Source organism: Acanthochromis polyacanthus, chromosome 9, assembly GCF_021347895.1.
Source record: "Acanthochromis polyacanthus isolate Apoly-LR-REF ecotype Palm Island chromosome 9, KAUST_Apoly_ChrSc, whole genome shotgun sequence".
NCBI lineage: Eukaryota > Metazoa > Chordata > Actinopteri > Pomacentridae > Acanthochromis > Acanthochromis polyacanthus.
The window spans coordinates 8,522,432-8,538,247 of NC_067121.1; the positions used below are offsets into that span (position 1 = coordinate 8,522,432).

At 38.6% G+C, this 15,816-nt stretch overlaps 1 protein-coding gene across 3 annotated transcripts in view; it reads right to left on the reverse strand.

The window, feature by feature from the left end:
• Positions 1 to 344: 344 nt before the first annotated feature.
• Positions 345 to 15,816, reverse strand: part of LOC110968858 (zinc finger protein 664-like) — a 55,861-nt gene continuing 40,389 nt past the window's right edge. For 2 of the 3 annotated variants that reach the window (XM_051953169.1, XM_051953168.1), the window contains one exon: positions 345 to 4,569. In XM_051953169.1, the coding sequence (XP_051809129.1) occupies positions 3,401 to 4,569 (1,169 nt within the window). In that variant the 3' untranslated portion in view covers positions 345 to 3,400. Of the gene's footprint in view, positions 4,570 to 5,968; positions 6,302 to 8,347; positions 8,633 to 15,816 lie in introns of those variants that run through there. The other variant, XM_051953167.1, reaches the window with a different exon arrangement.

The following is a 15,816-nucleotide window of genomic DNA, read 5'->3' on the forward strand; positions in this document are numbered from 1 at the left end:
GCTTTTATGAACTTTAAAAGACAAAATGTAGAACAAACAAGCCCTCCAGTAAAGAACATCTCTGAAGAATGGCACATCTCTGCAGACATTTGTGCAACACTGGTGTCCTCCATGCTGAGGACTGAGTCTGTCGGCTAATATAGAAGTGTACAGAGGAATTTTAATTCATTCAATCTAAACTGTTGTTTTTTGTAATCACATAAAACTGTTGAATATTATCACACAGCCCAACTTTGACAAATATTAAACAGCATGTGATCTCACTTTGGTGTACAGGTTGATTTTCGTCGAAAAACTCAATCTGCCCAATATATGAAAAACATCCAGAAAATGGAACACAATGAAACAGTTTATGGTTTTATTTAAAAACAGAAAGCAAAATTTGTCAGTGACAACAGAATTCAGAACACAAAGGAGATAATTTCATTTTGGGGTTAAAACTCATCACACAGAGTCATGTATTATCAACATTTTATCAGCCAATCGGAATTAAGGTATCAACAAAAAATGAACCAAGTGACTTAAATAATCTGTTTCTGTGGAGGTCCTGAAGAAGTATAATACATACAGTTTGACAATTACACAAAAAAACCTTGTCAGTACATCATTCACAAAGCAACACTTCAACACATACATCAAAGTCATCCGATCTGAACAAACTGTCCTGAAGCAAACTGAAGTCTCAAGTTGAACTTTTTACTTCAAATGTCTTAAAGAAAGATGAAGCTTTACCTTATATGAAACCAGTCAGGTCTGTTACTTGCACATTTAGCTGCATTGGAAACTGGTTTCATTTAATTTCATTTAAAATGAAAAAACAAAAAACAAAGACCAACCACAGAAGTATAGACATAAGTTGAACTGGATTGCAACCAATTCACATACACACATGAACTGAACATGAGAATTACGAAAATAATTAAATAAAAAACTATGTTCATGGGTAAACTCACTTTCACTACATTAAATCAGAGCAAGATCATCTCTTTCCATTACGCTCAGCTCTATCAGAAACTGATAATCAACATGAAATAAACTATTAGGCTTTTCCTCAGAAGTATGACGTCTCCAGTTGTTTTTCTTTCGTAAATGTAATATGCTTCAGGAAAACTTGCCATGCATCCAATGGACAGGTTGGCAGATTGTGATAGATCCATGTGTCACAGTCCGAAATGCAATAAACTCACAGAATCTACAAGACCTACTTTTACCCTGAACGTTGTGAATGAATGCGTGTTCTACTGAGATCTGGTCCCACCGTTGTTCCAGGACTACAGCGTTTCACCTGTGTGAGCTCTTGTGTCTAATCAGATGACTATTACGAGTGTAACGTTTCCCACATGTTTCACAACAATACAGCTTCTCACCTGTGTGAGTTCTCATATGGACAGTCAGCTGCCCACGTTGAGTGAAATTTTTCCCACGTTTCAGCTAATGCTAACAACGGTTTGACTTCACTTCTGCTGGATGTTGTTTTGACTTCCTCCACCTTCAAATTAAAATATTCTCTTTTGATAGCAGCCGATTTAAGTAAAGTTCTTATTATTATTATCAATACAACTACTACTAATAGTAAGAAGAAGAAATGATTCAAACTAATAAAAATTAAAGTAATAACTCATTGAAAATGTGAAAGTCACAAAAGGGATTTCTGTAAAAAAAAAAAAGAGTATAAATTTTGTCCATCAGGGGACAATATACAGACTCCCAGTATACTCTCACATAAAATGGAAATATGTACATTTTTAACCAAAACAAGGAATTGTGTTGCAACAGTAACAAGATAATGCAGATTTTCAACATTATATTTGAAAAGTATAAAATAATTCAAATACTTACAAGACACTTGGAAAAAAGAGGACAGTGTATGATGCTGATTTTTCACACCAAGAAAAATGAAGAATTTAAAACAAGAACAACCAACAAAAATAAAAGAAAAATATCTTCTCCGTACATCATTCACAAAGCAACACTTCAACACATACATCAAAGTCATCTGATCTGAACAAACTGTCCTAAAGCAAACTGAAGTCTCAAGTTCAACGTTTTACTTCAACTTTCTTACAGAAAGCTGAAGCTTTACCAGATATGAAACCAGTCAGGTCTGTTAGTTCCACATTTAGCTGCATTGGAAACCACAGAAATGTAGACATAAGTTGAACTGGATTGCAACCAATTCACATACACACATGAACTTAACATGAGAATTAGGAAAATAATTAAATAAACTATGTTGATGAGTAAACTCATTTTCAGTACATTAATTGAGAGCAACATCATCTCTTTCCACTCAGCTCTATCAGAAACTGATAGCCAACATGTAATACTGTGTGTTCCACACATAGACTGTATATATAATGGGCGTAGCATCTGGCTCCAGAATTGAAGCCCACCCGGAAGTGTCAAAAACTTGCAATATCCCGCCGTCCGCTAGGGTTGGCTCCAAAAAGATTTTTCTCCATAGACCCCAATTCATTTTTGGAAAAAATAAAATTTGATAGACTGATTTTCTACAGCTCAGGATTTTTTTCCCGTTAGTGTTCATGGTCAAAATGAGAGATCAGGTGGCCGATCTTAAAATAAATCAATACTGAGTTTTAAATAAATCGTTAAAGTTGGCGGAGCCAGGGGGCGTGGCTACACTTGATAGACAGCAACAGAAGCCTCTGCGGTAAAATGTGGGCGGGATAAGAGAGTCCCCAGCCAATCCTGCCCCCAGTTGCTCTCCGGTCCAGTCTGTTTGATGACGCTTTTTACGTCACTGGCTCCAAAAAATCCAAAACGGCGACCAGGAAGTAGCAAAATCCGGGCTTCATTTTCTCGGCGTTGAAACCAACGGGTGACGTCACGGTTAGTTTACGAGTGGTTCCACATAATTAAGCAAATGTGATTTTTCATTATTGTGAAGAGGCTATTTGCTTAATTTTACTAAATCTGCTTTTTTACTATTGCAAAGGCCTATTGTGAGCATTAGAAAATTGGATTATTACACCTCTAAATAATAAAAATATTCCAAAACTACCAAATAATGCTCACAATAGGCCTTTGCAATAGTAAAAAAAAAAAAAGCAGATTCAGTAAAATTCAGCAAAAAGCCTCTTCACAGTAACGAAAAACCACATTTGCATAATTATCTGGAACACACAGTAAACTATTAGGCTGTTCCTCAGAAGTATGATGTCTCCAGTTGTCTTTCTTTTGTACTTAAATATAATGAGCTTCTGGAAAAGTTGCCATGCATCCAATGGACAGGTTGGCAGATTGTGATAGATCCATGTGTCACAGTCCGAAATGCAATAAACTCACAGAATCTACAAGACCTACTTTTACCCTGAACGTTGTGAATGAATGCGTGTTCTACGGAGATCTGGTCCCACCGTTGTTCCAGGACTACAGCGTTTCACCTGTGTGAGTTCTTGTGACTAATCAGATGACTATTACGAGTGTAACGTTTCCCACATGTTTCACAACAATACGGCTTCTCACCTGTGTGAGTTCTCATATGGACAGTCAGCTGCCCACGTTGAGTGAAATTTTTCCCACATGTTTCACAAGAATATGGCTTCTCACCTGTGTGAACTCTCATATGGACAGTCAGATGACTATTACGACTGAAACGTTTCCCACATGTTTCACAAAAATGCAGCCTCTCACCTGTGTGAGTTCTCATATGGACAGTCAGCTTCCCACATTCAGTGAAATGTTTCCCACATGTTTCACAAGAATATGGCTTCTCACCTGTGTGAGTTCTCATGTGGACAGTCAGCTGGCCACGTTGAGTGAAATGTTTCCCACATCTTTCACAAGAATATGGCCTCTCACCTGTGTGAGCTCTCATGTGGGTAGTCAGCTTAGAACGTTTATGGAAAGTTTTCCCACATCTTTCACAAGAATATGGCCTCTCACTTGTGTGAGTTCTCATGTGGACAGTCAGATGATTACTTCGACTGAAATGTTTCCCACATGTTTCACAAGAATACCGTTTCTCATCGGTGTGAATTTTCATATGGACTTTCCGCTGAGACCATGAACTAAAACTTCTTCTGCATGGATTGCAAGCATTTGGTTTTACACCTTTGTGGATTTGGTGATGTTTCTTGATTTGGTACGTATTCTTAAAAATGTTTTCAAAAACATCACATTTTAAAGATTTTTCACTTGTATCAACATCACAGTGATGTTCTGACATTGAAGACTTGGCTACATTGCAACTGCTATGACTCTTTGGTTTTGGTGTTGTATTTCTAGTTGAACATGAGTCTTCAAGCTTGCTTCCGTCCTGATGTGGGCTCTTGGACACTGGTGAATTATAAGAGAGGAGGTGGTCGCTGTTTGGTTTCAGTTCACTGAGGTCACTGTCCATATCAGTTGAAATCGATAGTAAAGTATCAGTCGCTTGATTCAGTACAATCTGCTTTCTCTGATGACTCAGGCTGAGTTCCTCCTGGTCCTCTATTATCCGTGGAGGTTCTGCATCTTTCTGGTCCAGATGTAACTTGTTTTCCTGGTTACAGAGATGCTGATTTGGGAGACCATTCCCCCCCTTACAGACATCTTGATGTTGGTGATCTGAAGGGACAATAGGACACATGAAAAAATTATTAACATGATGATCAGGAAACAAACATCTAAGAGAAGACCTTTAATCTCCTGACCACCAGAATGGTTAGACTGTTTTTAATATGGATTTTCTATGAAAATGTGTGTTTGAACAGTGTCCTTCAGTGAAGGACACTGTTCAAACACCTTTCTCACAATGTGAGACAGGTGCCTTCAAATAGAATTTATTACTATTATTATTGTTAATATGAGGAAACAAACCTCCGAGAGAAGACATTTAATCCTCTGACCCTGAAGCCCTGTCTGGCCAGGTGCACTGCTGTGGGCTCATTCTTAACAGCAATACAAAGGCTTGTATTGTTGAAAAAATGTTGAAAAAAGTTGAAAAACGTTGGAATTGAAGCTAAAATTAAACTGCAACACAGCAGCAGATCACAATTAAAACTGCATCACAGCAAGCTCTAGACACAGTAGCACGATGTGAGAAAAATCTGCTTGATTAATGCAGAAGAGCTGAATGTAACGGAGGAGACGTCTTACACGACCTACTGACAAAAACTGGTCAAAACTGGTTTTGGCTGGCTGTAACTGTGTCAGGCGAGGTCATGTAAGGACAGGAGGGGTGCCTTGGGTGTAAAAAAAAACCCAAAAATGTATCTGCTGGGATGTCCCGTGGTAAACAAAGGCTCTGATTGGTTGGGCAGTGAGACAGCAGGAGGGATTTGGCACATCTCTTGGTGGATCTGCTCACCTGTTGATTTTTTAGGAAAGCGCCAGGAGTTCAGACATTATTAAAAACAGAATAAATAATATAAGGGTGTCAAGAAAGTGATGTTCACAATCAGAAAAATGGGATGGACCTGGGGCATCAGACAGGGGCATCAGAGGGCATAGTCAGATATACCCCGGGGTATCTCTGAGTGTTTTGACCTGTGCTGCACGGAATAAACATTTTATTTTTGAATCTGAAGATTGCCTCAAGACTCTTCTCCGTTTGTCCTTGGTGAGACTGCTGCAACTATTATTTTTAACTGAGTATATTTTTCACTGATTTGGAACCTAAAATTGAGACAATAGACATAATGTGCGAAGACATTGTATCCACTACAGTATCTCTGTGGAAACAGCACCACCAGGACTAGAAGTAGAGAAAGTTCTGAAATTACACCTGTGTGGAATAGCACAGTGCTAGCATAAATCAACAAAAAAAAATGAAACAATGACAGACATGTTGATGTATCCAGGCAACGGCGAGGGCTCAAATAGACAGTTTAAGTAAATGTCAATGAGTTAAGATGCAACAGCAGAATTCCTGTCTCAAAATAAATCTAACTCAGAGCTCTAGTTAAGATCTTACATTCATCATATTCCTCCGTTAGTTCATTAAGACAATCACAGTTTTACATACCAATTCTGTGTAACTTTATTCGTGGTTTCCAGATCATATCCTTCAGCCTGCGCTGATCATCGATGTCTTCATCCAACTGGCCGAGTGGTTTATCAGAAATTCTCAATATTTCTCTGGATATTTCTTCACAGTTGGAGTTGCACTGAACCAGTGTATCAGCCTCTTCCATCAGTACAAGCTGCTCTCCCTCCTGACTGGTGCACAGTTCCTCCTGCTCCTCTTTCATCTCTGGAGGCTCTGGGTCCTCCTGGTCCACATTGGAGTTCCTCTCCTGGTTGCAGAAATTCTGCTCAATAAAAACATTCTCCTCCTGGACATTTTGTTGTAGAAGATCTGGAAGACAAAGGTAGAAAAAGGTTGGTAAAGGTGATGATGTATAACAAACATCAGAACAAATACCATTAACCCTCTGAAGCCCAAGCACTGTCTCGGTAGTTTTTGCTCCTGTCACGTTTTTCCTCATTGTGGGATTATTTTTCAGTGCAACACAAAATCCGGCATGGAAACAGCACAACCATGACTAGAAGCAAAGAGAACTCACAAATGTCTTCAGTGCAGCATGGCACAGTGTTGACAGAAATTACAATTAAAATTCTTCTGCTTCCAACTGTTTGTGAGCCATGCTGTATTGATGTTTTTGACCTGATGTGTTGTTTTAAAACTGTTTTAATACTACTACAGTTCATCTTACACTGTACCACACTTATATTCAAATAATATTTTGTGCTACTTGCCTGCTGCCAATGTTGCTATGTCTGTATCTATCAATGTTATTGTGATGTTTGTTGTATGATGCTGTGCTGTGTGGATGTTGTGACTGGTATTGGTGTTATCACTGTATTTTAATGAATTATTTACTCTTATTTTGTTATGCTGTTGCTGGCATTTTCATCTGCCCAGGGACTACAGTTGGAAACTAGCTTTATAGCTAAAACTGGTACATTTACAGAAATGTTGATTCATGTGCACTGTCCCTGTTCAAATAAACTAATAAATAAAATAAAATAAATATTCCATCCTGTTAATACTGTACAAAATTCTCAATATATCATGTGAACATGTTACACTGCTGTAAGACCTGGAATCAATGAATGGAATTGTGTCGTTTTTATTTTCTTCTGTTTTACACTGAAATGGTCACTTATGCATAATAGTAGTAATTGGAATAATGTGACCTCTAATATTTGGTGGCTGAACAGAAGTTATTACGATCACAAGGAACTGTTCAAGTCACATTTTCCTACCACTGATTTGGTCTGTTTTCCTTTGGTAATATTTTTTTCTCTTATCCACATACAACATGTTTAATTTTAATGTACATGAATTAGACTGAAGCACTTTCACATTGTGGAAATGTATTGATATTTACAAAACACCTACTGGTCAAAAACTAAGAATAACTCAACAGTGACTGCAAATAATTGATCAATTACTACACATAATTGATCACTTAGTACGTCTTCATTAAGTATGTAGTAATATATTTGTCAGTGTGTCAGAGTGAATGAGTTGGGTTTGACGTGGAGGAAAAGCTTTAATGATGGAGACAAAAATAGAAAAGGCAACATTCACAAAGAAAAATACTTTCTGTACATTTCATGTGTATTAAACCACCAGTCATCTTTTGAAAGATTTAGCTCTGAATCTCCCTTCATGATTCTCTGAAGAATTCTCTGTCTCTCTCAAACACCTGTTTACTAAAAATTAAAGTGAAGTAAACATAAGTCCAAAGTCCTAACGTGCACTACAGTGTACGTTCATAAATCAATTGTTTTTCCTATGAAAATAATTTATCAAAGCTCTGAAAACACACTCAAATTACTCTTTAAAATTTTATTTATTATAAGCAGTCAAAATATAGTATATAAAAAAACAATTTAAATGTTAATATCTTCCTTGCTTTTCTTCCTCTCGTAAAATGTGCTCAATGGGCTGACTGCCATTTTGAAAAGACCCGCAAATGGAGTTGGCAAGACACACGTCCACACATGTGACGTCATTTTAAAGCTGAGGTTGTCCCCTTTGAGGAACATCAGGACTTAAAAGTGTGGCGTTTATAGCATTGGAGAAATGAATAAGAAATTAATGTGCACTACAGTGCACAAAAATGAATTGCCGGGTCTAAGGAGGAGATATTATACAGTGATGAAGCAAAACATGGCTTTCACATTTCATTAGGACAATTATTTATATTCAGCCACCAAAGTAAGTGAGTTGATGTTTGCCTCTTTTCTTTGGGATTATTATAAACCCTGAAATTTAAACACCACCGTGGAGTCGGTAGAGAAATGTGAAAGTTATCCTGCTTTTCATCAACACAAACCGCAGCTCCTCATTTTACTTCTATCAGCTCATTCACACCATCACAGTTCCACAAACCTGTTGTATGGAACTTTATCTCTGGTTTCCAGATGTTATCCAGCAGTCTGCGCTGACGATCGATCTCCTCCTCGTACTGGACGATGGTTTTCTCAAACTCCGTGAATATTTCTTCAGCAGCAGCAGTTAGTCGCTCGTTGATCAACTCTCTCAGATTCTGGACTGAATTCATCTTCACTTTAAGTGATCAAATAATGATGAGATACCACAAAAGAACCGTCTTTTGAAACCTCCACTCATCAGTATCCACGAGCAGCGGTTTGACGAAGCTAAGGCTAACAACGGTTTGACTTCACTTCCGCTGGATGTTGTTTTGACTTCCTTCACCTTCAAAGTAAAATATTCTCTTTTGATGACTGCTGATTGAAGTAACGTTTATTATTATTATTATTATTATTATTTATTTTTTTATTATTCTTGTTATTATTATAAGAAGAAGAAGAAAAAGAAGAAATAATTAAAAGTGAAAACGTTAAAGTAATAAATTGTTCAAAATACGGAAGTCACAAAAGGGATTTTTGAAAAAATAATGAGTATAAATTTTGTCCATCAGGGGACAGTATAAAGACTCAAAGTACAATTTGATCTCGGATTTGGACTGGATTACTCTTGTGATTTTGGACTTGGACGATTTAAGGAGTCGAGTTTAAGGATGATTGATCTGCTGACCATGTGGTAAGAAAGTGAAATAAATTATCTGTCATTTTGTTGGTTACCCAGATTATGATTGCAAGCCTCATATCTTGACAAGGACACTGGGATCATTTCAGTAAATCCAAGTTATCGGCATAATTTAAGGAGACAGAAATGTAGGCTATGCAAGGAATATGAGTCCATACACTTGTTTGGTCCAATGCTTCATTAAGTAGTATCAGAAAACTGCAACTGGTGCAAAATAAAGCAGCACGTGTTGCTCTTTCCTGTGGAATTAAGGCGAATGTTGCTAAAATGCACGATAGTCTCTACTGGATAGATGTGAGAAATAGATTGTTGTACTTGCTGATGGTGTTCATTAGAAATATAATCATAACAAAAAAGCCAAATGTTTTGTATAATAAATTGTCTTTTAGTAAAGAAACACATAATTACTCAACAAGACATGCTGTTGAAAATTGTTTCACCTTATCTAAATCTAACTCATTTTCTCAATGTACAGTAATATACAGAGCAATGATAGAATGGAATTCGCTCCCAAGTTATGTAACTCAATAGAGGAACATTGAAAACTTTAAAGTAAAACTAAAAGAGCATTACGTAGCACAAAATTTTAGTTATTAGTTCAGTGGGTTGCTTGGGGGAATGGAAATTGATAAAATACAATAATTAAATTAAATCTTAAATTTAATGCAACATAGATTTTAATTATACCATATATATTGTGAATATTACCAGTAGCAAGGATGTAAGGTTCGGTGTTTCATTGTTTATGTGATTTATGTCATGGTTAGTTTCTGAGGTAGATTATTCTTTAATTATTATTACTGTTAGGTCATGGTATCTTTGAAGAAGAAAATTCTATTTTTATGATCATTCAAAGTAGGAGTATTATATATATATATATATATATATATATATATATATATATATATACACACATACAGTGGGTACGGAAAGTATTCAGACCCCTTGAAATTTTTCACTCTGTGTCATTGCAGCCATTTGCCAAAATCAAAAAAGTTCATTTTATTTCTCATTAATGTACATTCAGCACCCCATCTTGACAGAAAAAAAAACAGAAATGTAGAAGTTTTTGCAAATTTATTAAAAAACAAAAACTGAAATATCACATGGTCAGAAGTATTCAGACCCTGTGCTCAGTAATGAGTAGAAGCACCCTTTTCAGCTAGTACAGCCATGAGTCTTCTTGGGAATGACGCAACAAGTTTTTCACACCTGGATTTGGGGATCCTCTGCCATTCTTCCTTGCAGATCCTCTCCAATTCTGTCAGGTTGGATGGTGAACGTTGGTGGACAGACATTTTGAGGTCTCTCCAGAGATGCTCAATTGGGGGTTAGGTCAGGGCTCTGGCTGGGCCAGTCAAGAACGGTCACAGAGTTGTTCTGAAGCCACTCCTTTGTTATTTTAGCTGTGTGCTTAGGGTCATTGTCCTGTTGAAAGGTGAACCTTCAGCCCAGTCTGAGGTCCTGAGCACTCTGGAAGAGGTGTTCTTCCAGGATATCTCTGTACTTGGCCGCATTCATCCTTCCTTCAATTGCAACCAGTCGTCCTGTCCCTGCAGCTGAAAAACACCCCCACAACATGATGCTCCCACCACCATGTTTCACTGTAGGGATTGTATTGGGCAGGTGATGAGCAGTGCCTGCTTTTCTCCACGCATACCGCTTAGAATTAACACCAGAAAGTTCAATCTTGGTCTCATCAGACCAGAGAATCTTATTTCTCATAGTCTGGGAGTCCTTCATGTGTTTTTTTGGCAAACTCTATGCGGGCTTTCATGTGTCTTGCACTGAGGAGAGGCTTCCGTCGGGCCACTCTGCCATAAAGCCCCGACTGGTGGAGGGCTGCAGTGATAGTTGACTTTGTGGAACTTTCTCCTATCTCCTGACTGCATCTCTGGAGCTCAGTCACAGTGATCTTTGGGTTCTTCTTTACCTCTCTCACATCTCTGAGCTCCTTGGGCAGTTCCTTTGATCTCATGATTCTCATTTGCTCTGACATGCACGGTAACGGTAAATTTCTCCTATGTGAGATCAATAAAGTCTATCTTATCTTATCTTACATATGCACTGTGAGCTGTAAGGTCTTATATAGACAGGTGTGTGCCTTTCCTAATTAAGTGCAATCAGTTTAATTAAACACAGCTGGACTCCAATAAAGAAGCAGAACCATCTCAAGGAGGATCAGAAGAAATGGACAGTATGTGAGTTAAATATGAATGTTGCAGCAAAGGGTCTGAATACTTCTGACCATGTGATATTTGTTTTTCTTTTTAATAAATTTGCAAAAATTTCTGCATTTCTGTTTTTTTCTGTCAAGATGGGATGCTGAGTGTACATTAATGAGAAATAAAATGAAATTTTTTGATTTTGGCAAATGGCTGCAATGACACAGAGAGTGAAAAATTTCAAGGGGTCTGAATACTTTCCGTACCCACTGTATATATATATATATATATATATATATATATATATATATATATATATATATATATATATATATATCTTGATTTAGGACTTCAAGGTGTTTCCAAAAACATCAGATTTAAAAGATTTTCTACCTGTATCAGCATCATAGTGACTTTCTGACAATGAAGATGTGGCAGGACGGCCCAGTCCGTCTCCACTCATGTTAAGTGTATTGGATCAGGTGGTGTCGATTTCAATTGCTCCCGGTCATTGAATGTAGCTGGGCTGGGGGCAATCATCCTATTGCACCTTGATTACTGGGCGGCGTCGCCAAGTTATATCTGGAAGAGGGTGGCGAGTTTTGCATATGCATCCTCACCTCTTCCTGGAGCACGAGTGCCGCATCGGCAGCATGGTGTAGCGCGGGTGTGTTGGATTCACCCGGCTGCCTTGAGATGCTGGCTGGCGAGCTCCTCTTGTTCACTCTTGCAGCCAAGTCGGCTGGTACCTTGGCCGAAGGTTGGGAGTTGGGCGTGCGTGGCCTTGGAGCCGTGCGTAATCAACGCACTGTTAGATTCATGAGTTATTGGGCTGCGTTCTGTTGCGGCGTCCTGACCTGCTGTATGGGAAGCTGTGCCTTCATTGACGGGTGGCTCCACCTCTGAAACGGGCCGCTGCACTACTGCTGTTCTGTCTGTGGGTTCACCTCCGCAAGCTCTCTGCTCAACTGCAATTGTTCTTATTGATACTGTTTTTAAAACCCAATCCTTTTGTGCGTGCCGGCTGCCTGGCACATTTGGAGGCTGCATTGGGCAGACTGTTCCCTTTTAGCTCATGTAATGTTTAGTTAATTATTATATTTTGTATTATTGTTGTTGTTAGGTTTATTGTTTACAGATTTTGGGATCATTTATTGTTTTCACTTATTTCTTGTAATCTTGGGTTTAGTTTATCTGTTTTGCTATGACTGGTATTTATATTGTAACTGACAATTTTGTGGTATTTTCTAAGATTCACAAGCGTCATGGTACTTGTGTCCAAACTTATGGCCATGGCTGTAAGGAATTGTTAAAGTCCCATTTTCCCAGCACGGATTTGGTCTGTTTTCCATTGGTAATATATTTTCTTTCATCCACATACATGTTTTATTTTAATGTACACGGAATATACAGAAGGACTTTTACATTGTGGAAATGTACTGATATTTACAACACACCTACTGGTCAAATACTAAGAATATTTGAACAGTGACTGCAAATAACTGATCAATTACTACACATAATTGATCACTTAGTATGTCCGAAGTAAATATGTAGTAATATATTTGTCAGAGGGAATGAGTTGGGTTTGACGTGGAGGAAAAGCTTAAATGTTGGTGACATAGAAAAGGCAACTTTCACAAAGAAAAAGACTTGCTGTAGATTTCATTTGTCTTAAATAATCATGTATTACACAGTGGGGATCAAAAGATTGGGCAACCCAGGTAAAAATTTGTACTTATGTGCATAAAGAAGCCAAGGAAAGATGGTAAAATCTCCAAAAGGCATCAAATTACAGATGAGACATTCTTATAATATCTCAAAAAAGTTAGACTTTATTTCCATCATTTACACTTTCAAAGTAACAGAAAACACAATAATGGCGTCTGCAAAAGTTTGGGCACCCTGCAGAGTTAACACCTTGAACTGCCCCCTTTGGCAAGTATCGCAGCTTGTAAACACTTTTTGGAGCCAGCTAAGAGTCGATCAATTCTTGTTTGAGGTATCTTCGCCCATTCTTCCTTACAAAAGTCTTCCAGGTCTTTGAGATTTCTGGGCTGTCTGTCACACACTGCTCTTTTAAGGTCTATCCATACATTTTCAATGATGTTGGGGTCAGGAGATTGTGAAGGCCATGGAAAAACCTTCAGTTTACATCTCTTGATGCAATCCACTGTGGATTTGAGGTGTGTTTAGGATCATTATCCATTTGTGGAAACCATCCTCTTTAACTTCAGCTTTTTCACAGATGGCATCAAGTTAGCGTCCATAATTTGCTGAAATTTTATTGAATCCATTTTTCCTTCTACTCGTGAAATCTTCCCTGTGCCACTGGCTGCAATACAACCCCAAAGCGTGATTGATCCACTCCCATGCTTAACAGTTGGACAGAGGTTCTTTTCATTCAATTCTGTGCTCTTTCTTCTCCAGACGCACCTTTGCTCATTCCAGCCAAAAAGTTCTATTTTAACCTCATTGGTCCACAGAACTTGTTTCCAAAATGCATCAGGCTTGTCTATATGTTCATTTGCAAACTTCAAACGCTGTTTCTTCTGAAGACTCTTCCATGAAGACCATATCTGTACAAGTATCTCTTCATGGTGGAATAGTGTACCACAACTCCAGTGTCTTTCTGGAGGGATCATGCAGTCAAATGTGGGTTTTGACTTGCTTTTCTCACAATCCTGCCAGCTGTTCTGTCTGATATTTTTCTTGGTCTTCCAGATCTTGCTTTAACTTCCACTGATCCTAATGACTGTAATTTCTTAATTACATTCCGAACAGAGAATATTGGCATCTTAAAACGCTTTGCTATCTTCTTATAGCCTTCTCCTGCTTTGTGAGCATAAACTTGTGAGGATTCTGTCCCTGTCTCTCCTTTGTTGTTTTGTCCTTTGTCTCCCTCTGTCTGCTGCACCTGGTCTCTGATTACTGTCAGCTGATGCAATCAAGCCAATTCATTTCACCTGGTCCCCTCCTTTACTATTTAAGCCCTGCCTTTCTCTCAGTCTTTGCTGGCTCATTGTGTTGGACACTCACCTCGCTTCAGACTCCGCTCCCTGCTTCCCCTTCTCTGGACTACTTCAGTTTTTGGATTTCTTGCTTTGCTCCTCCTTGTGGATTAACACCTTTTGGACTCTGTTATTTTGTTGGACTTCCGTTTGTTTTTCGCCATCCGCTATAGTTCCTGTGTGTGTGAGTATGTTTCCTCCGCCCTGTTGTTTGCCACCGTTTAGCTCGTAGTCACTTCAGTCTCATTTTCAGTTGTAGTAGTTTTGATTTAATAAACCTCTTTTCACTATAATGCCCGGCTGTATGTCTACAATGTCTGCTCCTGGGTTCACCACACACCCCCGTCGTGACAAAACAATCTTCAGTTTCAGTGTTCTAGACACCTGCTTAGAAGAACCCATGGTGCTGATTGTTGGGGCAAGGTCAGATCAGTCTGGGCATTTAAAACCTTTGAGGTTGACATCACCTGATCTTTCCAGACGGTGACTGTGAACAATCCATGACACTGTCAGGTAGGGGTGTAATGGTACATGGAACAACAGGATGTGACGGACCATTATTCTCCTGCCTGTGTTGTAGTATTTTCTCATGGCCCGGAAAAATCGGACTCCCCCTTCGCGTGAACGCACGCAACTTACATTTCACTCTTTGGTCACTTGACGGGTTTGAAGCGGTCCTCAACTGTTCATCCAGCAACGCATCAAATTTAGACACACATTTGAAAAAGCACCATCCAAGTGCAACTATCCCCGCTGCTAGGAAAAAGCAGCGAACTGTACAAACGATGCTCCCAACATCATTTCATCAAACCCTGGCTAGCAATTCAGAACAGGCTAAAGCAATAACCAAGTCCATTGGTGTTTTCATAGCAGCAGATCTACGGCCATACTCTGTTGTTCAGAGCTGAGGTTTTAAACTTATGAAGGTCAGTTTACACTAACATTACATTATTGCTGTGCTCTTTGCTATAGATAAATGACTATATTGCAGTATTTATTTTTTTAGCATACTAATATATTTATGCTGGTAAACAAGGGCGTAACTAAATGGTGTTTTTAAAAAAACAGAAGAGAATAGAATCACTTTATTCATCCCCGAAGGGAAATTCAGTTGTCAGGGTTCTTATCGGTTTAATTTTGAATTGAATAGCCTGACTGCTGATGGCAAGAAAGATTTCCTAAAACTTTCAGTCCTGCAGCGCAGGGATAGGAGCCATCCACTGATGTTTTGTTGTTCACTGAGGCAGACGTGAAGTGGATGATCCATGTTTGTCAGAATGGCCTCCATCTTGCTCAGTGTCCATCTCTCCACCCCATCCTCCAATGTGATTCCAACCACAGAGCCAGCTTTTTTAATCAGTTTGTTCAGACACCTTCCATCCTTGTTCTTTATACTGCCTCTTCAGCAGACTGCAGCATAAAACAGGACCACAGACTAATAAAACATCTGCAGCATCTTACTGCAGATGTCTAATGATCGAAATCTTCTGAGGCAGTAAAGCCAGCTTTGGCCCCCCTTTATTTTTTTTTTATTTTATTTTTTTATAGATGAAGTCTGTTTGACCAGTCCAAATTATCAAGGTGAACACCTAAATATTCTCGCTGTTCACGA